General features: G+C 46.0%; 1 protein-coding gene across 1 annotated transcript in view; it reads left to right on the top strand.

The window, feature by feature from the left end:
• The window catches only part of strc1 (stereocilin 1), an 80,516-nt gene that overhangs the window by 24,640 nt on the left and 30,870 nt on the right, over positions 1–25,006 (top strand). Inside the window, exons 7-14 of the mRNA XM_063065104.1 lie at positions 862–994; positions 3,134–3,316; positions 9,366–9,404; positions 9,509–9,676; positions 13,145–13,282; positions 15,986–16,050; positions 18,568–18,691; positions 23,070–23,158. Coding sequence (XP_062921174.1) covers positions 862–994; positions 3,134–3,316; positions 9,366–9,404; positions 9,509–9,676; positions 13,145–13,282; positions 15,986–16,050; positions 18,568–18,691; positions 23,070–23,158 — 939 coding nt within the window. The remainder of the gene's footprint in view (positions 1–861; positions 995–3,133; positions 3,317–9,365; positions 9,405–9,508; positions 9,677–13,144; positions 13,283–15,985; positions 16,051–18,567; positions 18,692–23,069; positions 23,159–25,006) is intronic.

The raw sequence follows: 25,006 nt of genomic DNA, 5'->3' as shown, positions 1-25,006 counted from the left end.
CACGCCAAAAAAAAAGAAAACTCTGTTAATTATATGTTATAAATTATCCCCCGTGTGGAGGAGAATCAGGGGCATTTACTGGGCAGGTGAAAGCGTATTGGTTATTGGGAAATGTTTGGGGATAGGAATTGCGGTGAGAGTTATCATGGACTCGAAGGGCCAAATGGCCTCTTACATTGTAAAGAAATATGAGAACGCCAGTAGAAGAATACAATGTTTACAGGTCAGTAAGAGAAGGACAGGGTGGAGAGACCGAGCACGGTAGTGTAACGCTTTAAGGCACCAGTGACTGGGGTTCAGTTCCCGTTGCTGATTTGTAAAGAGTTTGTACATTCTCTCCATGACTGCGTGGGTTTCCTCTGGGTGCTCTGATTTCCTCCCACACTCCAAAGATCTACAAGTTAGTAAGTTGTGGGCTATGCTGGCGCCAGAAGCATGGCAACATTTGCAGGCTGCCCCCAGCGCATCCTCGGACTGTGTTGGTTATTGATGCCACGGTGCATTTGCGCATTGAACAAGTAAAGCTGATCGTTTCCTTTTTCAGCTCCCTTGTGAGCAAGGGGAGAGTGGAGAGAGCAACTTCAGTGTTCTTTCAAAGAGTTGCCATTGATACAGCGAGGTGAATGAATCTCTGTGCTGTAGATTCCAATGGACTGGCTTGGGAGAATCAGGGTTCAGGCAACTGGGCTTCAACACTGTGATCTTTTGCAGCTTTTGATTCCTCCCACCCCCCCCAACATTCAGTCTTTCTCCCAATTTTTGAGAGGATGGGGATCATTGCTTGTTATTTGACATCTTTCCCCATTCCTGGTGGCACAGAATGTACGTGGACCTCTCTCACTGAGACTCTCCTGTTCCTAGGCTGGGCAGATTGATTTGTTCTGCAGCCTCCCAAGATCTGGAGCCCTACAAACAGAACCTTCAAACGGTCGCTGTCATCAAGGACCAACTCCTGGACTGCATCGGTGATCAGATTTTTGTTCCAAATGAGCTGGTGAGTCATCAGAAGGCTAGTATCCTGGAGGTTTAATTCGAAAGCCTCGAGGCAGGCATTTGACCTTCTGGAACACGAGCTCACTAAGTAAATCAAGAATAAAAACAGTATCTGTATCAGTGATCCTGAGCTTACTGGCTCCCTGTAAAAGTCCACCCTGTCATTACTTGTCCAAGCTGGGCTGTATCTGACCACAATCTCACAGCAACACGTTGAACACAGAACATTACAGCACCTTACAGGCCCTTTGGCCCACAATGTTGTGCCGACCCGTTAACCCACTCCAAGATCAATCTAATCCTTCCCTCCTACACGGCCCTCCATTTTTTCTCTCGTCCATGTACCTGTCTGAGAGTCTCATTAATGAAGCTTCACGCTGCCAAAGTCCCTTTGCAAACTAAAGATTTATCAATCATTCAGGATCTATCCAGCCGCAGTCATTGCTCTGCTATACCTTTGTCAACCATCACTGCCTGATAACGTAATCAAATATTGAAACTATTTAAAAATTTTAATTCCCTGATGTGATTGGTGCGTGGTCAAAATCATTGCCTTTTGACATACAGAGATTAAAATTGAGAAGGAGCACGTCTGAGTTCTCGAGGAAAAATGTTAATGCTTAGAGTTCCATGAGATTGGTTTGGTCACTGGAAAAAGTAGAAACTGTTCTGTAAGAGTTGAGAAGGTGCACGAGAGACCTCCTGGAGATGTGAAAACTCGTGAATAATTCTGCTGGGGTAACAATACAGAGCAGTACAGGCCCATCGTCCCACAATGTTGTGCCAATCTTTTACCCTGCTCTAGAATCAGTCTAACCCCCTCCCTCCTACATAGCCCTCCATTTTCTATTGTTCATTTGCATATCTAAGAGTTTCTTAGATGCCCCTAATATCTCTACCACCACCCCGGCAGAGCGTCCCACACAACCACCACTCTGTGTGTGAAGAACTTAACTCTGTCATGTCCCCTATGCTTTCCTCTAATCACCTTAAAATTCTGCCTCCTTGTTTTAGCTAGTTCCATCCTGGGGAAAAAGTCTCTGTCTATCCACATGACTTGTGCCTCTTATCATCTTGTACACCTCTATCAAGTCATCTCTTGTCTTCCTTCACTCCAAGGAGAAAGACCCCAGCTCGCTCAACTTCTCCCCATAAGACACGCTCTCTGATCCACACAGCATCCTGTAAATCTCCTCTACAAAGCGCCGTGTCATTTAGGATTGGTTCCACACTGTCTTGTGAGAATAATTGCTAACATGCCTGGAGCTACGCTGTGTGTTGTTAGCTGAAATAAATGCCTATTTATACCACATCGTATTGAAGAGAGTTTGATTTCTGTGATCGCCTCAGTTGGAGTATTGCAGTTGGTCTATCTATAATCGCTCTGAATCACGATGCCTTGTGGTATAGTAATCAGTTCCTGGAAGCATTACGTTTACTTATAACACTACAGTTGTGAAACAGGCCCTTCAGCCCATCTAGTCCCTGCTGAATTCTTAATCTGCTTACTCCCATCGAACTGCACCCGGTCCATAGCTCTCCATACCCCTCCCATCCATGTACCTATGCAAACTTCCCTTAAATGTTGAAATCGAGCCCATATCCACCACTTCTGCTGGCAGCTCACTCCACACTCCCACCACTCCCCAAGTGAATTCACTTCCAGCTTTACATTTTCCATCTTGATTTCATACAGAACTAGGGAAGGCAGAGTGTAGATAGTCATGGAGCACTACAGCAAAGAACAGACCCTTCAGCCCATCTAGTCTGTTCAAACTGTAATTCTGCTTAGTCCCTTCGATCCACATCTGGACCATGGACCTCCAAGCCCACCCCCCCCCATTATGGATCTATCTAAACTTTATCTTAAATACTGCAACCAAACCCACTCATCACTTCCTCACTGGCAGCTCATTCCACATTCGCACCACCCAATGAGTGAAGAAGTTTCCCTCAGGATCCCCTTTCACCTTTCACTCTTAACCCATGACCTCAGTGGAAAAAGCCTGCTGCATTTACCCTATCTCTGCTTCCTGTAACAGGTTTGCTGAAGATTTTTACATTAGAGGCAGAGATTGTTGGATAGTCTTTGAAATAATGTTACTAATGTCATTACTGCCCCTTTTCTCTTTTCATACAGCTTACGGATTTTCTGGTCAGATCAACCAGTATAATCGACAACGGACTCTTGGTGACGAATGAATTGTCAAGTCTGGTTAGCCTTCTCCCAATCCTCGGATTGTCCTTTCTAAAGCAACTTCACCCGGCACAGATCCAGGCCGCACTCCCGGAGCTCAGTACCGTGAACTTCACTTCTGTCCAGGTATAACTCTGCCGCCTCCTTACTGTCCTGTTCCGCTGTTTGTAATGAGGACAAAAGAAAGCTTCAGGGAACTGGAGGATCTCCTGAAATGGGGAAATAACAGCCTGTGGAGTTACAGTGAGGAGAGAGCTGTGCACAGGACCGGTGCTTAATGTTCCATGGTTTCAGTGTGTTACGATAGATGGAAGGGTGAAAGGGGGGAAGAGTTGCAGCACTAATTGATAACAACAAGTGATGAATACAGAAGATTCTGTAGATGCTGGAAATCTAGGGAGAAGAATAAACAGTTGACATTCCAGGCCGAGATCCTTTATCAGGTCTGATATCAGGAACAACATCCATTGTCAGAGACATAGAGTAGACAGCTGATAGCTCCTTCCCATGGTCAAAGTGTCTAATTCAGAGGGCATACATTCAGGGAAAGTTCAAAAGAAATGGATATCAGATCATAAACACAAGAGATTCTGCAGATGCTGGAAATCCAGCGAAACACACTCAAGATGCTGGGGGAATGCAGCAGGTCAGGCAGTGTCTACGAAAAAGATCAATGTCCCTCTGAAGAAAACTCTCTACACCATGAACATAAAAGATTAAAACACAGGAGATCCTGCAGATGCTGGAAATCCAGAGGAACACACAAAATGCTGGAGGAAATCAACAGGTCAGGTAGCATTTAAACAATCAATGTTTCGGGATGAGACCCTTCATCAGGACCTTAACTAGTTAGTTTAATTAGTTAGGCACAGTATCATGGGCTGAAGAGGGTGTTCCAGCACTGTACTGTTCTGGTGATTGATATATGGGAAAATATTGTAATCGCAATGAACTGAGACACTGAACAGCTTTTCATCTTCTGCATGCAGTACTCGATAGCCATTTTAACCACGATCATCATCATCATTACGTGCTGTCTCCTTTTACCCATGATAGCTTGGGCAATTCAGGCTTCGGCCTAGTACGCCAGTAGGAGAGATTTTTATTCAAAAGAACGCTTTTTAAAGGGAAATTACAGACGCAGATGGCAGTGACTACAGCTCAGAGGAAGTATATCTCATATTTGTGAGCTGCCCACAAGCCGTCGCCGTATATTGCCAGCGCTATCTTCCCACCTGCAAGAAAATGAATCTCAGGGCAGTATATGGTGGCATATAAATACTTCGATAATAAATTTACATTGAACTTTGATTCATTAGATTTATTAATGTTAGCATAGTTTATTTGAGTGACGCACCATGCTGAGCTTTGAGAATCCACGTGCAGGATTCCATTTCGCTGAAGCAGCCTCTTCCCCCTCCTCTTCGCCCATGACGGGCACGAACCCACCTCAGGAAGCCAGCCTAAGAAACGTGGAGAGAAGGTGATGGGGGCACGAGGCACAGAGCGCACTAAGGTGGCCCTCGGTCCAGCCCTAGGGATGAGCCATAGACCCTGTGAGGGGCCCTTAAGTGATGACAGGAGAGCTGACGGGTGTGAGAGGGAGAACGTGGCTAGGCTGTAGGGAAATAAGAGAGTAAATAGCAGAGGTGCAATTGCTCTGCAGGGAGCCAGTATGGATTCAATGGGCCCAATGGCCTCCATTGATGGATAGGCATGAGTAAGATTTATTTTAGAGATACAACACAGTTACAGGCTCTCCCAGCCCAACCAGCCCATGCCGCCCAGTCACACCCATGTGACCAGTTGCACCGATGTGACCAATTAACCCGCGAACCAGTCCATCTTTGGAAACCCACACGTTCACAGGGAGAACTGCATCACTGTCTGATATGGTGGTGGGGCTACTGCACAGGATCGAAACAAGCTGCAGAGAGTTGTAAAGTTAGTCAGCTCCATCACAAGCCTCCATAGTATCCAGGACATCTTCAAGGAGCCATGCCTCAAAAAGGCAGCATCCATCATTAAGGACCCTCATCACCCAGATCAAACTCTGTTCTCATTGCTACCATCGAGGAGGAGGTACAGAAGCCTGAAGATTCAGGGCCAGCTTTTTCCATTCTGCCATCTGATTTCTGAATAGACATTGAACCCATGAACACTACGCACTTCTTTTTTAAGTTCTATTTTTGCACTACTTATTTAATTTAGACCCGGCTGGTGGCGTAGTGGCATCAGTGCCGGACTTCGGGACGAAAGGTCCCAGGTTCAAATCCAACCCGGCTCCTCTGCATGCTTTCCATCTGTGCTGGGTTACGAGCTGCTGATCTCTTTGGAAACTCACCCGGCAGAAAACAAGGGCAGACCACTGCTGTAACTTGCCTTGTACGCGGTTCCCCACGACGTAAGAGAGGCATGGAGGGAAATCGTCCGCTAACAGGAGAAACTCCGGATGTGACGTACCTTTCCTTTAATTTAACTATTATATACTCTGTGTGTGTGTGCGCGCGCGCGCGCGTGTGTGAGTGTGTGTGTGTGTACTGTAATTTACATTTTTCCTATTATTATTATTGTATTGAACTGCTGCCACGAAGTCAACAAACTTCCCAAACTCCTTACAGGCAGTAGCGGGATTTGAACCCGGGTTGCTGGTGCTGTGACCACATCACACTAATTGCTGTGCTGCCGTGCCGTCCCGTTTTCTTGAAGCGAGTTTCATTGTAGTTGTATACAATGGTGGTGATGTAGACATCCCGTCTCTTCACTGGCTGCAAGACCCAATGGAACCAGACTCCAATCGGTCATACAGCACAGCACAGCACAGAAACAGGCCCTTCAGCCCAACTTGGCCAGGCTGACCAAGATTCTAGTCCCTTTTGTCCACATTATCCAGTTCAAGTTTAATTATCATTCAACCATAATCAACACCCATGAATAGATCCAAATGAAGCAGCATTCCGCCAGGACCAAGGTGCAAAACACAACACCGACAGTCACACACAGCACAAGGCACATACAGCACACATAAGATATCAAGCACATGTAAGATAGGTAGACGCTTTATTGATCCCAAAGGAAATTACAGTGTCATGGTAGCATTACAAGATCACAGATACACAAATGAGATGCTGTCGCAACATCTTGGGCATCTCATACTTGGACCACATCGCAAACGAGCAGGTCCGCAAGACCATCCAGCACCACACTGGCCCCCATGAAGACCTTCTCACAACGGTGAAGAAAAGAAAGCTGAGATTGTACGGCCACCTAACAAGATCCAGTGGCCTTGCAAAGACCGTTCTACGGGGAACTGTGGAGGGGAAAAGAAGGAGAGACAGACAGAGGAAAAGATGGACGGACAACATTAAAGAATGGACAGGGAGAACATTTGCGGTGACCCAGGCTCTGGCACACAACCGCGACAGATGGAACAGACTGGTGTAAAGCCTGTCATGATGGCGTCCCAACAACTCCACCAGGAGTTAAGGGCGCAAGGAGAGAAGATATACAAATATTAGAAGAGAAGTAAGAAAGAATAAAAAATAAGTTACCTCAAACAGTCTAACAGGAGGGAGCCACCACTTCCCCAGCTATGGGTTGACTCATAGAGCCTAGTGGCCGAGGGTAAGAATGACCTCATATAGTGCTCTTTGGAGCAGGACACTTGTCTTAGTCTGTTACTAAAAGTGCTCCTCTGTTCAGCCAAGGAGGCCTGCAGAGGCTGAGAAACATTGTCCAGAATTGCCAGGATTTTCCGTAGGGTCCTTTGTTCTACCACAGGCTCCAGTGTGCAATTAGTAAAATGTAGTCACTCAAAAAAATAGTCCAGGACCCTAAGTCCATGAATGTTGCAGCAGCCTGCAGTCGAGCACAATACAGCTGGTGTTCTGCCGAGCGAACACTGGGGAGGGGGACAGCACCAACTTCAGCTTGGATGCTCCACCACACTGCCTCTGGTGGAGCACACCAACTCTGGCGGCTGTGAACAGGCAACACCTCGGCTTGAGGCCTAATCTCACTATGACTGAGCCAACATCCTTCTAAATCCAATATGCAATAACCTTCCAAACTTTTCCTTTCCAAGATCCTCATAAAGGTTGTAAAAGTACCCACCTTAACCACATCCTCTGGGCAGCTCATTCCATATACTGACCACTCTATAGGTGAAAAAGTTGTTTCCCGGGTTCTAACTAAATCTCTCCCCTCTCACCTTCTATCTGTACCCTCCAATTCCCAATCATAACTGCGCCTATACCCTATCTATGCCCCTTATGATTTTATAAACCTCGATATGATCACCCCCCCATTCTCCTCTGTTCCAATGAAAACAGTCCAAACCAGCTCAAACTCTCTCCAGAACTCAGCGCAACATCCAATATGTCTCAAGTTTATTTAAAGATGCAAATATTAGCTTTATTTGTCACATGTACAATGAAACATACAGTGAAATGTATCACCAACTTCCCAGCTCTTTACTTCACCGCCTCACCCACTCCTGATTTCACCCTATCACCTTCCTCCTCCCCTACCCCGACTTTCTTACTCAGACTCCTCATCTTCTTTTCCAGTCCTGATGAAAGGTGTTGGCCCAAAATGTCGACTGTTTATTCCCCTCCATAGATGCTTCCTGACCTGCTGAGTTCCTCCAGCATTTTGTGTGTGTTACCTTGGATTTCCAGCGTCTGCAGATTTTCATGTGTTTGCGAAAAGCATCGTTTGCGTCAAATCAAATCAAGGAGGGTTGTGCTGGCGCGGTCTGCAAGTGTTGCCTACACTTTCAGCACCAACGTAGCATGCCCACAACTCACTAACCCTAACCCGTATGTCTGTGTACGGGTAAAGCCCTCCCAACCATTGAGCACATCTACACGAAACGCTGTCGTAGGAAAGCAGCCTTCATCATCAGAGATCCCCACCACCCAGGCATGCTCTCTTCTCGTAGCTGCCATTAAATAGAAGGTACAAGAGCCTCAGGACTTACACCGGCAGGTTCAGAAACAGTTACTACCCCACAACCATCAGGCTCTTGAACAAAAGGGGATAACTTCACTCACTTGCCCGTCCATTGAGATGTTCCCACAACCAATGATCTCACTTAAAGGACTCTTAATGAAGCTGCATGCCGGTTAGTGGTACTTGCCATTTGCGCAGAAGTGAGTGCGGTAAAAACATAGACCCAGCAATGTCTGGCTCGGTGCCACAGGCCTGAGTCTGCTGGAGGCTCTGCCTGGCTGAGTGTAGACTATCGACCATTTTAGGAAGCTCCCTATAGACTTTCATGGGTGGATTAACATAGGCTGTGCAAACTTGATCAGGCATTTGTTCCTTACAGAGTTCTTTTAAAAATAAAACAAGGATGGTGATTGCCGAAGAGTGATTGCATGTGGTCCTTAAGTTCTGAAGGCCTAACATTAGGTCTTTAGGTCTTTATTCTTTGGAGTGTAGAAGGTTGAGGGGGGGACTTGATAGACGTGTTTAACAATGACGGGGATTGATAGAGTTGACGTGGATAGGCTTTTTCCATTGAGAAGGGGGGAGATTCAAACAAGAGGACATGAGTTGAGAGTTAAAGGGCAAAAGTTTAGGGGTAACATGAGGGGGAATTTCTTTACTTAGAGTGGTGGCTGTGTGGAACGAGCTTCCAGCAGAAGTGGTTGAGGCAGGTTCGATGTTGTCGTTTAAAGTTAAATTGGATAGCTATATGGACAGGAAAGGAATGGAGGGTTATGGGCTGAGTGCAGGTCGGTGGGACTAGGTGAGAGTAAGAGTTTGGCACGGACTAAAAGGGCCGAGATGGCCTGTTTCCGTGCTGTAATTGTTATATAGTTACATGGTTATTACCTTATGTTCTCAATATTTATTGCTATTTACTTATATTTGCATTTGCACACTTTGTTGTCTTCTGATCTTTCACTGATCCTATAGATTTGCTGAGTATGCCCACAGGATTGTATATGGTGACATATAGGTACTCTGATTACAAATTTACTTTGAACTTTGTGGACTGTGGGAGGAAATTGGAGAATTCGGAGGAATTCCACGCGGTCACGGAGAGAGCGTACAAACTCCTTATGGACAATGACGGGTATCGAACCCCTTTCACTGGCAGTGTAATATCATGCCACCCACCCCTTATGTATTTGTATGTGTAACATAGCCATTGTTTCCATTTCAGGCAAGGGCAATTATCGACAGAGTGCTGCAAAATGTGTCTGTGAGTATTTCCTGAGCTGTGATGCGTTTGCGATCTGTCGTAGCCGCTAGCGGAGGGATGCGGTTTGAAGGCTTCACTGTTCCCTTCTCTCTGTTAACCCGCAGATCACGGAGGAGTTGCTGAGCAGTCTGGGGTCAACTGTGATCGGTCTCAGCCCGTCGATCCTGCGAGTCATTCCATCCGCTCTATTCGTGAACCTCCTGCCCAGCATGGCAGCTTACGAGAGGCGGCTAAGTCCCGTACAGAAGCTGATGACTGTGAATAAATTCTGGGTGGGTAATCGATTCCTCACTCCTCTCTTCTGACCCTGTCATGGTAGCAATAGCGGTTAGCGTAAAACTTTACAGCACCAGCAATGGGAGAGCAGGGTTCAATTCTCACCGCTGTCCGTAAGCAGTCGGTACGTTCTCCCCGTGAATGCGTGAGTCTTGTGGCACTTTCTGTTCTGCATCAGATGGTTTGCGCTCCACAGCAGAGAGCAGAGTGAAAAATCTCATGGCTTTGCCCCAAATTCTGAAAAAAAGATTCAGATTAGCTTTTTTATCACATGTATATCGAAAGACACAGTGAAGTGTGTCGTTTTTGAGTCGACGACCAACACAGTCTGAGGTCGTGCTGGGGGGGAGCCCACAAGTGATGCCATGCATCTGGTGCCAACGCATAGCATGCCCACAACTCACTAACTCTGATCCCTACGTCTTTGGAACGTAGAGAAGAAATCTCGTCCCGTTTTTATTTTTGCCACTGTTCCTCAGTCCATGTTCTCCAGCTTCTAATGGGACAGTACAGTATAGCGCAGAGGTTAGCGTAACGCCTAATAGCGCCAGTGACCCAGGTTCAATTACTGCCACTCTCTCTAAGGGGGTTTGTACGCAGTCTCCACAACTTTGTGGGTTTCCTTCGCGTGCTCCAGTTCCCTCCCACAGTCCGAAGACACGCGGGTTAGCGGGTCGGTAAGCTGGCATGGCGGTGCTTACGGGCTGTCCCAGCACATCGCGGACTGGGTTGGTCTCCAGACACAAACGACACATTTCACTGTGTGGTTCCATGTTTCAATGTACACATCACAAATAATGTTAATCACCTCCTGCTCATCAGAGGATCTCCTTTTCGGCTAATACGAAGAGGGGGGACACAAGTTTGGAGGAAAGTATAGGGAGGGTGTGGCCAAAGGTGAGTTTTTTTACACAGAGAGTGTTGGGGGTATGGAGCTCACCGCCAGTGGTAGAGGTAGGGGCTGATAAACCAGGGGCATTGAAGAGACACTTAGATGGGCAAATGGATGAGAGAAGAAATAGAGAGTTGTGTCAGGGGGAAGGGTTAGATTGATACTAGAGTGGGTTAAAAGGTCGGCACAATATTGCGGGCTGACGGGCCTGTGTCATTCTGTAATATTCTATGTTCTGTCTGTGTCTATTTAATCCAGCAGACTTGGTCACGAATTTTCACATTTCCAGGAGGTCTCTTGTTCATTTTCTCAACTATTACAGAACAGGTCCTACTTTTTCCAGTGACCAGACCGATAGCACGGAACTCTGGGCATTCACGTTCTCTCCTCGAGAATTCAGGCATGCTCCATCTCGTTTTTAACCTTCCGTATGTCAAAGGACAATGATTTTGACCATGCATCAATCACATCAGGGAATTAACATTTAAAAATGATTTAAATATTTGATTATGTTATCAGGTAGTGGTGGTTGAGAAAGGTATAGTGGAGCAAACGACTCCGCGGCTGGATAGATCCTGAATAATTGATAAATCTTTAGTTCGTGAAGGGATTTTGGCAGCGTGAAGTTTCATTAATGAATGATATTTGAACCTGATAGGAGTGAGTGATTGGTTAAAGTATTCTGACACCTCACGCAGACCAAGAACAAGTGTGAGTTTACAGTAACTGGAACATGGAAATCAGTCTCTGAAATCAGACTGTTCAATACTTTGTGAAATGTTTTAATGTCATTCCTTCTTAATTACATCCAGTTTGAACGTAGAACGTTACAGCACAATACAGGCCCTTCAGCCCACGATGTTGTGCTGATGTTTAACCTGCTCGAAGATCTATCTAACCCTTCCCTCCTGCATAACTGTCCGTTTCTCAATCATCTGTGTGCCTATCTAGGTGTCTCTTAAATGTCCATAATGTATCCCCCTCTACCATCACCCCAGACAGCACTTTCCGCGCACCCATTACGCTCTGTAAAAAAAAAACTACCTCTGACATTCCCCAATACTTTCCACCAACCACTTTTAGATGATGCCCTCTTGTATTAGTTATTTCTGCCCTTGGAAAAAGACTCTGGCTATGTATGCCTTTTATCATCAGACAGCCTCCTGGTAAATCTCCTCTACACCCTCTCTAAAGCTTCCACATCCTTCCTATGATGAGGTGAGCAGAACTGAACACAATACTCCAAGTGTGGTCTAACCAGAGTTTTATAGAGCTGCAACATTGCGTTATTACTCTTGAACTCAGTCCCCTGACTAATGAAGGTCAACACATCATACACCTTCTTAACCATCCTATCAACTTGCACAGCAACTTTGAGGGATCTATGGACATGAACCCCAAGATCCCTCCCCTCCTCCACGTGGTTCAGAATCCTGCCATTAACTCTTTATTCTGCCTTCAAGTTCAACCTTCCAAAGGGAGCCACTTCACACTTTGATTGAACTCCATCTGGTTTGTGTAAGAGATTTGAGTGCTGGGTGAGCAACACCGTCTCCCAGTTAAGCAACCTCGTGAGTTTAAATCTTTTATCCTCGTTCCTCCTCACCAGCTCATCTCCCCTCCAGATATTTGGCTCTTACCTGTTGGCATAAAGGAAGCTTTCTGTAATCGGCTCTTAAACAGTTCCTTCACACCACAGCACTGTCTCCGTAAAAGTGCAAAGCTCCCACATCTATTGGTGCAAAGCAGCAATTTACATCGGTGGTACACAAGTGGAACAAGTCAAAAGCTTTAAGTTCCTTGGGGTCAATATCACAAATGACCTGACTTGGTCCAACCAAACAGAGTTCACTGCCAAGAAGGCCCACTAGCGCCCTTACTTCCTGAGAAAACTAAAGAAATTTGCCCTAAAGCCCTCACTAATTTTTATAGATGCATCGTAGAAAGCATTCTTCTTGGGTGCATCACAACCTGGTGTGGAAGTTGTCCTGTCCAAGACCAGAAGAAGCTGCAGAAGATCGTGAACACAGCCCAGCACATCACACAAACCAATCACACAAATCAATCTTCCGTCTGTGGACTCACTTTACACCGCACGCTGTTGGAGCATTGCTGCCAGGATAATCAAGGACACGACCCACCCAGCCAACACACTTTTCGTCCCTCTTCCGTCCGGGAGAAGGCTCAGGAGCTTGAAGACTCGTACGGCCAGATTTGGGATCAGCTTCTTTCCAACTGTGATAAGACTGCTGAATGGATCCTGACCCGGATCTGGGCCGTACCCTCCAAATACCTGAACTTGCCTCTTGGTTTTTTTGTACTACCTTACTTTCCATTTTTCTATTTTCTATTTATGATTTATAATTTAAATTTTTAATATTTACTATCGATTTGTAATCCAGGGAGCGGGAAGCGCAGAATCAAATATCGTTGTGATGATTGTACGTTCTAGTATCAATTGTTTGGCGACAATGAAGTACAAAGTATTATCATCCAAATTTTAATTTCTACAACTAATTTTTAAACCGGTGTCTCTCTATTGTGTTAAGTCATTCCTTGCTTTCATTGTTAGGAATCGGACAATATAAATTTCCTTAAAAATCTGGGTTCCCTTGCAAAGGACATTCCCTTAATATCCTTGAGATCAAAGGTCAACGTGTTAATGTCCAATACCAGTTGCCTCACACAAGTGAAGTGGTCGGTGCAGCAGGTAATATTTTATATTCTGTTTGCAAACTCTTTGTATCAAATATAATAATAACGAGGTTACCGCAATGGGAGGTTTGGGGAAGGAATGTAGAACAGTAACAGCCCTTGGCCCTTGATGCCATACCGAGTGTAACGTGGGAGAGCAGGGTCAAGGATCCAATGAGTGAAACAGGGAACACGGATTTAAAGATGGGTATGTGAGGTATTAAGAAACGAGTGGTGAAACACTGAATCAGGCATCTAACTAAACAAACATTCGTCTAAGATGCCCAAAACCGTTACAATGTACACTCAGTTACCCTTTAAATGAGTGGGTACTCTGCTAAACCTCCCCGATTTATAAAACGCAAGAAGTAAGCATGCTACGAGTGGATACATAACTAAACAAACTGCGGGGTGGGTGGGGGGTCATCTGTGTCTTTAGGACTGGTTGCAAACTCGGCCTGATATCAGGCCCCGTGGGTGACAGAAAAGAAAGATACATGCCATCTTTTATGCCCCCAGGGTGCCTGGAACCGGAGATTGTCTCCATTGCCCATAAGCCAACCAATGGGAAAAGAGCATTGCTAACTTTAAATGGACCAATTTGCATGTTGGAAGCGGCTTTTGAACAGAATAAACTACGCCCCCAGAGGGCACCAACCATGATGCCAAATTAACTAATCCCATTTGCCTGCACACACTCAAATCCCGCCATCCCCAGTAATACATCTGTGACCCAACGCTTGTCCAGAAGTCAATACAAAGATAGATGGAGGGGCGGGTAATGCTGAGAAAATAGGGGGACTGCAGAAGGACTTGGATTGGGGGAATGGGCAAAGAAGTGGCAGATGGAATATAGTATAGGGAAACGTATGGTCATGCACTTCGGTAGGAGGAGTAAAGGCGTAGACTATTTTATAAATGGGAGAAAAATTCAAAAATCAGAGGTGCAAAGAGACTTGGGAGTCCACATACAGGATTCCCTGAAGGTTAACTTGCAGGTTGAGTCGGTGGTGAGGAAGGCAAATGCAATGTTAGCATTCATTTCTTGAGGACTAGAATACAAGAGCAGGGGTGTGATGTTGAGGCTTTATAAGGAGCTGGTGAGGTCTCACCTTGAGTATTGTGAGCAGTTTTGTGCCCCTCACCTTAGAAAGGATGTGCTGACATTGGAGAGGGTTAAGAGGATGTTTACAAGAATGATCCCAGGAGGGAAAGGATTAACGTACGAGAAGTGTTTGATGTCTCTGGGCCTGTGCTCACTGGAGTTTAAAAGAATGAGGGGGGACCTCATTGAAACCTATCCAATATTGAAATATAGATAGTGCGGAAATGGAGAGGATGCTTCCTTTGGCAGGGCAGTCTAGGACCAGAGGGCACAGCTTCAGAGTAAGGGGACGTCTCTATAGAACAAAGATGATGAGGACAGTGAATTTGTGGAACTAATTGCCACGGTCATCTGTGGAGGCCAAAACGTGGGTATATTTCAAGCAGATATTAATAGGTTCTTCATTAGTAAGGGTCAAAGGTTGTGGGGAGAAGACAGAAGCGTAGGGTTAAGAGGGATAATAAATCAGCCATGAAGGACTGGTGGAGCAGACGATGGCTGAGTGGACTAATTCTGCTCCTATGTCATGGTTTTATGGAAGTCAAGAATGAGGCATAAAACCTGTTGCTTACAGCCATTTTATTATGTTTTACAAGAACAAAGAAAGATCTGAGAGGACAAAGAAAAGATGAAGGAAAAAGTTGTGGTTGCCTCAGACTAGAGCTAACAAAAATTCAGTGATGGCAGTGAACCTAGCAAATAGCCAGATTCAAGAGGTGTGGCACCTGCTACAGAAAACCAACAAGCTTCTAGAAAATACAAAATCTGTAATTGCTGGAAAATTCACTGAACAATTAGGTGGATATAGATGATTATATAAAAGTACAAGCAAACGTCGTCATTATGTGCTGTGTCATATGACATCATCATTATGTGCCATGTCATATGACATCATCATGTGCCGTGTCGTATGATGTGGGTGATCATGGTCTACTTGACCATGATTGTTCTTGGCAATTATTTCTACAGAAGTGGTTTTGCTATTGTCTCCTTCTGGTCAGTGTCTTTACAAGACGGGTGACCTCAGCCCTTATCAATACTCTTCAGAGATCGTCTGCCTGGCGTCAGTGGTCACATAACCAGGACTTGTGATATGCACCGGCTGCTCCCATGGCTTCACATGACCCTGATCAGATGGCGGGGGACTAAGCAGGTGCTACACCTTGCCTGAGGGTGACCTGCAGGCTAGCGGAGGGAAGGAGTGCCTTACACTTCCTTTGGTGGAGATGTATCTCCACCCCAACACCTAAACAAGGAAGCATAGGAAAGTTAAACTACAATGAAAGTAACAATTCAACACCCTAAACAAACACCTGCCTATGTGCATACTTGACTAAATGCCTCTTATGCATTGCCATCAAAAGGTAGGGACTGTCTGTGTTTGTGAACTGGGATTCCATTCCTGATTGATGTCTGGAAACACTTGCTCCCTGCTGCTTTGTGGCTGTAGAGCAGACTAGATTTGGCAATTATGTCTCTTGTGACTGACCGATGCTGTCTGAATTCACTTGTGAAGAACAACCGTTTGTGGAAAAATGCTTGTAGGTTTTTATAGAGAGGTGTACTTGGAAACAAAATGTGACATTACACCTAATGCTTAATCTCCTGTCACAGGCTCAAATGCTCTTTGGGAAGATTCTACAAGCAAATGACCATAATATGACTGAAGACACCTTTAGGTAAGTTACTCTGGGAGAGGAACTGTACAGAAGACACTGAGGCACAGAGTGGTTGAGTATGTAGCACGTGCCACGTAGCCATGTCAGTACCTAGAGGTGATGTTGCTAGGAAGGAAGCTCATGGGTTTGGTCAGGAGATATTGATTATGAATAAGCACATTAACCGTTTACTTACAGACAAACAGTAAAACATTTGACCAAACATCTAAGTTAAACTAAGTTTAACAACTACAACACTAAACATTCAGTAACACTTCAAACTCAACAAGTACTTCAAGTCTCCCCAAGTTTACAAGGCTAAACATTCGACAAACAGAGACTTAGCTAAGAGTGAACGTGGGCCTCCTATATCTGCAGCACACTTTCCCCATGGTTCTTCAGCTGTGGTCATGACTTCGGCCTTAAGCGGGCCCTGGGGATGAAAGGAAAGAGACCGAGTCTCCCACACATGCTATTCTTATACCCCCGAGGAGCCCGAAACTGGACACCAGCGCCGTGGCACACAAGCCAGCCAACAGGAAAGAGCTGCTGCATCCTTCAAATGGGCCTATCGACGACCGGCATGGTAGAAGTGGCTTTCGACCGACAAGTAAACTAACCACCACCCCCCCCCCCACGTGACAGTTGTGCTGATCATCAGAGGGTTGCACTGAATGTCCGATCCTGTTGTCCACTCTTTCCACTGCTTGGAAGTGTTAGCTGTGTGTGTCTGTCTCTCTCTACACTGATAGCTGGAACAAACCTCTCTTCATTACACTCTACAGAGACCAGACCAGACCAGACCTTGAGCGTGACACTTCTTTTGTGCCTGTTGGTGTTTCAGGATATTTATTGCTTATTCTTATTTACGTATGAGGAGATGGTGAGCTTGTGGTCGGTTAGCAAGAGGGTGTAGTAAAGACACAAAGGGATATAGATAGGCTAAGTGAGTGAGCAGTGATCTGGGGACCTGCGTAGAATGCGAGAAGATGTGAAATGATCCATTTTGGCAGGGGAAAACTAAAAAGCTTTAAAATATGCTCTTTGTTTATGGATGGGAGGGGTAAGGAGGGCTATGATCCTGGTGCAGGTTGATGGAACTGGGCAAATTAATAGTTTGGCATGGACTAGATGGGCTGAATGGCCTGTTTCTGTGCTGTGGTGTTCTGTGACTCTGTAAAAGATAGTGGGCACGCTATGCTGGCGTCAGAATCCGTTAGGACACTTGCGGGAGATCCTCGGCATATCTTTGGGTGTGTTTGGCTGTTCACACAAATGACACATTTCACTGTATGTTTCAATGTACGTGTGATACGTACCTGTAATCATCACGCATTCTGGCGCCAACATGGCATGCCCACTACCCTCAGTAGAACAACACAGAACACACCAAGCGACAGAGCGACAACAGCGAAACAAGACCCGTTGCTCACTCCCACCCAGACAGTCCTCTAACCCCAGAACAGGCCATCTTCTACGCAGAGGGAGGAGAAGATGGTGACGCGACGCAGCTCGCAGCAGCCACTCCAGTGGTGATGTCTGTTATTTGTAAAGTAGGGTGCCGTGCACAATTCTGATTTGATGGAGACGGACGTGAGAACACGGAGGAACATCTGGTGAAACTTCTGAAATGCCTGTTTCGCTGCTGCTGCTACTGTGTGATCCAGAATCTCCGGAGGGGAAGGCCCCGAGTCCTCGGCTTTGCTTGTTGCTCGGCGGCCGGGGCGGGGTCGAAGCGCTCGGCAGAGGATGGTGCTTGGAGAGGCTGTGTCGGAGGGGCTGGTTGGGGGCTCAAAGTTTTCAGATGGACTCAGAGTTTTGCTGCGGTCGGGTGCTTCCAATGGTGCTGCATCGGCAAGTTTGTGACGCCTGGAGGTTCATGGCAGGGAGAGTTTCTCCCTTCTGCTGTCTGTGTGAGATGATGAGGCTGTCGGGACTTTGAGACTTTTTTTTGCCGTGCCCATGGTCTGCTCTTTATCAAATTATGGTATTGCTTTGCACTGTTGTAACTATTTGTTATAATTATGTGGTTTTGTCAGTTTTAGTCTTGGTTTGTCCTGTGTTTCTTGTGATATCATTCTGGAGGAACGTTGTATCATTTTTTAATGCATGCATTTCTAAATGACAATAAACGAGGACTGAGTGTCCTCATAATCTAGTCTAATCTAATCTAATCTTTGGCTGCCAGCTTCCAGCGGACTCATGGATTCACAGACACTGGGTTTCGACTTCCCCAGTGGACTCGAGGTTCCCAGCCTCGGGGGCCCTGATGTCTGACCCTCCAATCGACCTTGGACCTCGACTCTTGGACACTTTGCCCCATTGATGCTGTCTGACCACCCGGGTTCCTCCAGCAGCTTGCTTTTGCTTTCTCTCTCCATATTCCAGCATGTGCATCCTCCTGTGTCTTAACTATTTCCTCAGTTAAAGGTCAAATGAACATGGATGATAAGCTGCCCTTGCTGGTTTCACACATGAACTGTTGCTTGCTTACAGAATTTGTGATCTGTGACGTTAAACATCTTGTCCGTTCTTTAGCGCTCTTGGTTTCGTAGCACAGGGCGTGGACTGCGTGACCCTACAACATCTGGCAACGCCCAAGACAATCCTGAATCTGCTGCAGTTCTTCAGAGACTTGCCAACTGAGATGCCGGTGTCCCTGGTAAGTTGATAAGAACGTACAACGAGGTATCAGCAGTAGCTCTCCACAACAACCTGGCAGGGTGGTGCAGTGTTAGCATCAGGATTTACAATGGGGTTCACTCCTGCCACTGTCTATAAGGAGGTTGTATGCTCTACCCGTGACTACCTAGGTTCCCCCCGGGTGCTCCAGTTTCCTCCCACATTCCAAAGGCGTATGAGTTAGGGGTAGTAAGTTGTGGGCACGCTTTGTTGGTGCCGGACGCATGGCGACACTTGCAGGCTGCCCCCAGCACATACTCAGACTGATGGTCATTAGGGTCAAGGATGCACTTTACTGCATGTCCTAATGTTTCAATGTGACAGAAATAAGACAATCTCTCTGCCAACAGCTGATCTTTGGCTGCTCAGTTTCTTGCTTATTCTTAATGGTCCTAGAATCCTCTAATGTCCAAAAAATGAACTGATGGGATTAGTTAAATTCGGCATCATGCTTGGGCCGACGGATCTGCCCCTGTGCTGCCCACCAACAAGGAACACTTCCACTACAAAGCAGAGTCCATCCCCAAGGACCCCTGACATTAAGGCCCTGGTCTCTTCTTGCTGCTACCATAGGGAAGGAGGTTAAGGGGCCCTAGGCCCCACACCACCAGGTTCAGGAACAGTTATTACCCCTCAACCATCAGGTCCCACACCACCAGGTTCAAGAACAGTTATTACCCCTCAACCATCAGGTCCCACACCACCAGGTTCAGGAACAGTTATTACCCCTCAACCATCAGGTCCCACACCACCAGGTCAGGAACAGTTATTACCCCTCAACCATCAGGTCCCACACCATCAGGTTCAGGAACAGTTATTACCCCTCAACCATCAGGTCCCACACCATCAGGTTCAGGAACAGTTATTACCCTTCAACCATCAGTCTCCTGAACCAGTGTGGATAACTTCACTCACCTCAACTCTGAACTGATTCCACAACCTACAGACGCACTTTCAAGGACTCTTAAACTTGTGTTCTCAGTTGAATGTGTGTATTTATCCATCTATCTATCCACGCATCCATCTATCTGCCTAATTAATTATCTATCTGGCTATTTATCTATCTATTAATTATTTGTTGTATTTGCCAGATTATTTTCTTTTGAACAGTTGTCATTTGTCAGTCTTTGTGTATAGTTCTACAAAGAAAATAAATCTCAGGGTGACATACAGTACGCACTTTGAAGTTTGTGTGTCTCTTTAAACTTTGAACTGTGGCATTTTCTTTATTTGATCCGTTAACTTTTCACGTTAACCATGGAATGTTCATCCCCCATCTGGAATATTTATTTTCGGTGGAATATACCCATTTAATGTATTCCCTTAAATATTTGTCACTGTAACTCGTTTCACCATTTCTTAATCTAATCTACCAGTTCATTTAGCTAGCTCTGCTTTTATATCCTCATAATTACCCTTTTAAACATGTTAAATAAATTTAAAATATTGGTCTCGGTGTCATTACGCTCTTCACCAAACTCAGTTATATTCAGGTCGGTATTTCAGAGGGGAGTCTTCATGTGGAGGTCATTAATTGATTAAGTCTTATGAGGTGGAGAATTCCAGTGACTCACAGTCCACCTCATACAGGAATTTCTCTTCATTTCAGTCCATAATGGGAGGTCTCATGTCCTGAAGTGATGTGTCCCCAGCCCTTTCTCACCTTGGTATCATCTGATCTTCTCCCCTCTCCCATCGGGCAGAAGATACAAAAGCCTGAAGGCACGTATCACCAGGCTCTAGGACACCTTCTAGCCCACCTTTATAAGACTATTGAATGGTTCCTAGTTTAACAAGATGGTCTCTTGACCTCAAACCGACCTCACCTTATGGTCTCTTTCTCTGTAGCTGTTACATATTACTCTGCATTCTGTTACTGTTTTCCCTTGTATATGTACGGGGTGCCACGGTGGCGTAGGAGTTAGCGCCATCGCTTTACAGCTCCTTTCAGCTGTAAGATCGGGGTTTGATTTCCGCCACTGTCTGTAAAGAGTTTGTATGTTCCCCCTGTGGCTGCTTGGATTTCCTTTGGGCACTCGGGTTTCCTCATACATTACAAAAGGTGTACGGCTCGGGTTAGCTTCAAAGGTTCACTTATTATCAAAGCACGTATCCCTATACAACTCTGAAACTTGTCTTCTCCAGATAGCCAAAGAACAAAGAAAGAACATGAAAGTCGTTCAGGGAGAACATCAAACCCACCCTCCCCCCCCCCGCACAAAAAGAACGGTATCCCGATCATCAAACCCACCCAAAACCCCACACAAATCCACACAAAATGGAACAGCAACATCAATGCCCAAAAAACAACCCCCCCCTCCCCGGCACAAAAAAATCTAACAGGACGTCACCCCCAAACTCCCTCCCCTCACACAACAAAATGGAAAAGGAACAGGTGACTCAAAAATAAACACAGAATATAAAAACCACGAGTGTGAAAAAGTTACAGTCCATAAACACAACAGTCCAATCCATAACGATGCCATCCTACGATATCACCGACAGTCATCGAAAGAGAGGGACACCACATGAGACAGAGAGGCCTACCCGTCTGCCACAGCGAGCCACACAGTGATAGGCCGCTCACAGATTCCTTCTCCGGCTGCGATCAAAAGGAAGACGGTCGGCGCTGGACTCTTGCTTGTCATCCACGTTTGCCCCAATGTCGCAATCTACCGCCACACTTTAATTGGTGATTAATGGACGCTTTAGCTGGTTAAATGGGGTCGAATGTCGCCTCGCGAAGTTTCTTCGCATGGAGGCCGTCTCAGTACGCGCTCGCTTCCCGGAATCTTCTCGGAGACAACAAAGTGCTGGATTACTCAAACTGTCTCCAAGCTATAAATCGCAGGCTCTAACAGTTCCAGAAAACACATTTAAGGTGAAAAACAGACTAAAAGAAATAAAAATGATATTTTTGTTTGCTATCTGGAAGATGTGGACCAAGGGAGCGTTGTATGCTGTCGCCATCTTGACTGGAATTTATGGGCATGCTGTGTTGGTACCAGAAACGTGCTGGCCCTCGCGAGCTGCTCAGCACATTCCTCACTGATTTAATTTGATGCAAACAACTCATTTCACTGTATGTTTCGATGTACAGTACATGTGACAAATAAAGCTAATCCTTTTATATCTTAATGATTTGATCTGTATGAACAGTACGTAAGGCAAGCGCTTCACTATATCTTGTACATGAAACAGTACAAGATGATAATTCAAGTGAATTGTTTGTTTATTATTATTTATTTAGAGACACATCCTGGAATAGGACTTCCCAGCCCTTCAAGCCACAGCACCAGCAATCCACTGATTTAACCCTCACCTGATCGTGGGACAATTTACCATGACTAATTAACTTACCGACCGGTACGTCTTTGGACTGCGGGAGAAGACTGGAGCACCCGGCGGAAACCTACGTGGTGATAGGGAGGACGTACAGAGACTCCTTACAGAGGGCACTGGGATTGAACTCTGAATTCCGACGCTCTGAGCTGTACTAGAATTTATTTAAATCTTCCATGCATCCCACAACATGAGGGAGTAAAAATCTTTGAGTTATGACACTGTTGCAGTGTATAGTAATGTGAAGTTAAAAGTCTAATGGCTTGTAGAAAGAAGCGGTCCTGTATCCTGTTGGTCCTGGCTTTAGTGCTGCGGTAGTGTTTGCCAGATAGAATCGGCTGCAATTAGTTTATGTTCGCGGTGACTGGTGTCCCTGATGATCTTCCAGATCTTTCTGCACCTGCTGTTGTAAATGCCCTCAATGGAGGGAAGTTCACATCCACAGATGCACTGGGCTGTCCGTACCACTCTCTGCAGTGCCCAGCGATCAAGGTTGGTGCAGTTCCCGTACCAGTTGGTGATACAGCCAGTCAGGATGCTCTCAACGGTGCCCCTGTAGAAGGTGTTGAGGATTTGGGGGCCCATGCCAAACTTCTTCAGTCGCTTAAGGTGGAAGAGACACTGTTGTGCCTTTTTTTTGCCAGACGGCCAGTGTGTACCGTCCAGGTGAGATCATCGGTGATGTGTATACCGAGGAACTTGAAGCTACTCAGCCCCTCAGCTGCAGACCCATTGATGTTGATCGGGCCGAGCCTGTCTCCGTTCCCCCTGTAATCCACGATCAGCTCCTTTTAGCGTTGCGCTAACTGCTATACTACTGTGGCACGCTTCCGATGCTCTGTCGGACAGCTCTCACCCCGCTACGTAATCACAGCAGTGGAGCAAATGGACCCTTTTGACAAAGCGTTCAATATGAAATTAGATTAAACTCGAGGGTGCAGTCGTCTTTTATTAGAATTCAGGCCCATCAGCAGAAATGCCCAAATGTTTGAAGTGATGTGCTCTTATTTTCACAGAGGAGCTGCGTTCTGGAAGCACTGAACAGCTTTGTGCTCACCACGGGGACTGTGCGAAGTATGAGGCCACAGCTGCTCTTTGACCTCCAGTAAGTAACGTCCCACGGTCAACTTGGGCTGGTTAAGGATGGAGATTTGCATACAGTTAGCAGGGCAGATAGTATTCGTGGAGAGAGAAAGGCATCATTTGACCTTTTCCAGAGACAGAAGAGATTCTGCAGATGCTGGAAATCTTTAGACCATAAGACATAGGCCATTTGGCCCAAAAGACCTGCTCCACCATTCAATCCTGCCTGATTTATCATCCCTCTCAACCCCATTCTCTTGCCTTCTCCCCGTAACATCTGTTGCCCTTACCAATCAAGAACCTATCAATAGCCACGTTAAATATAGCCAGTGACGTGGCCTCCACAGCTGTCTGTGGCAATGAATTTCTGTCCTCCGGCTAAAGAAATTCCTCTTCATCTGTATTCTAAAGGGACATCCTTGTATTCTGAGGCTGTGTCCTCTAGTCCTAGACTCTCCCTGTATTGGAAACATCCTCTCCATGTCCACTCCATCTAGGCCTTTCAATATTCGATAGGTTTCAGTGAGATCTCTAATACTCCAGCGAGGACAGACCAAGAGTCATCAAATGCACCTCCTATGTTAACCCTTCCATTCTCGTGAACCTCCTCTGGACCCTCTCCAATGCCATCACATCCATTCTTAGGTAAGGGACCCAAAACTGTTCACAATACTCCAAACATGGTCTGACCAATTCCTTTATGAAGCCTCAGTATTACATCCTTGCTTTTATATTCTAGTTCTCTTGAAATGATCACTAATGTTACATTTACTATCTTTGCCGTGAGGTAATGTTGCAGTTCTATAAAACTCTGGTTAGACCACACTTGAAGAGTTGTGTTCGGTTCTGGTCGCCTGATTATCAGAAGGATGTGGAAGCTTCAGAGAGAGTGCAGAGGAGATTTATCAGAACACTGCCTGAATTAGACAGCATGTCTTATGAGGAAAGGTTGGGTGAGCTAGGGCTTTTTTTACTGACTGAACCTGCAAATTAATCTTTAGGGAATCCTGCACTAGGATTCCCAAGTTCCTTTGCACCTCCAATTTCTGAATTCACTCCCAATTTAAAAAATAGTCTATGCCTTCATTCCTTCTACCAAAATGTATGACTAGACACTTCCCTTCACTGTATTCCATCTGTAGCACACACAAAATAATGGAGGATCTTATCAGTCCTGATGAAAGGTTTTGCCCCAAAACGTTGACTGTTTATTCCCCTTCCCCCCCCCCCCCCACAACTGCTGGATGCTGCCTGACCTGCTGCCCTACTGCCCTCAGGAAGGAAATACAGGAGCCTTGGGTCCCACACCACCAGGTTCAGGAACAGTTATTACCCCTCAACCATCAGGTCCCACACCACCAGGTTCAGGAACAGTCATGACCCCTCAACCATCAGGTCCCACACCACCAGGTTCAGGAACAGTTATTACCCCTCAACCATCAGGTCCCACACCACCAGGTTCAGGAACAGTCATTACCCCTCAACCATCAGGTCCCACACCACCAGGTTCAGGAACAGTTATTACCCCTCAACCATCAGGTCCCACACCACCAGGTTCAGGAACAGTTATTACCCCTCAACCATCAGGTCCCACACCACCAGGTTCAGGAACAGTTATTACCCTACAACCATCAGGTCCCACACCACCAGGTTCAGGAACAGTCATTACCCCTCAACCATCAGGTCCCACACCACCAGGTTCAGGAACAGTTATTACCCCTCAACCATCAGGTCCCACACCACCAGGTTCAGGAACAGTTATTACCCCTCAACCATCAGGTCCCACACCACCAGGTTCAGGAACAGTTATTACCCCTCAACCATCAGGTCCCACACCACCAGGTTCAGGAACAGTTATTACCCTACAACC

This window comes from Mobula hypostoma, chromosome 13 (assembly GCF_963921235.1).
Source record: "Mobula hypostoma chromosome 13, sMobHyp1.1, whole genome shotgun sequence".
NCBI classification, from domain to species: domain Eukaryota; kingdom Metazoa; phylum Chordata; class Chondrichthyes; order Myliobatiformes; family Myliobatidae; genus Mobula; species Mobula hypostoma.
Note: the sequence above shows the minus strand (reverse complement) of the source record. Positions and strands in the feature narration are given on the sequence as shown.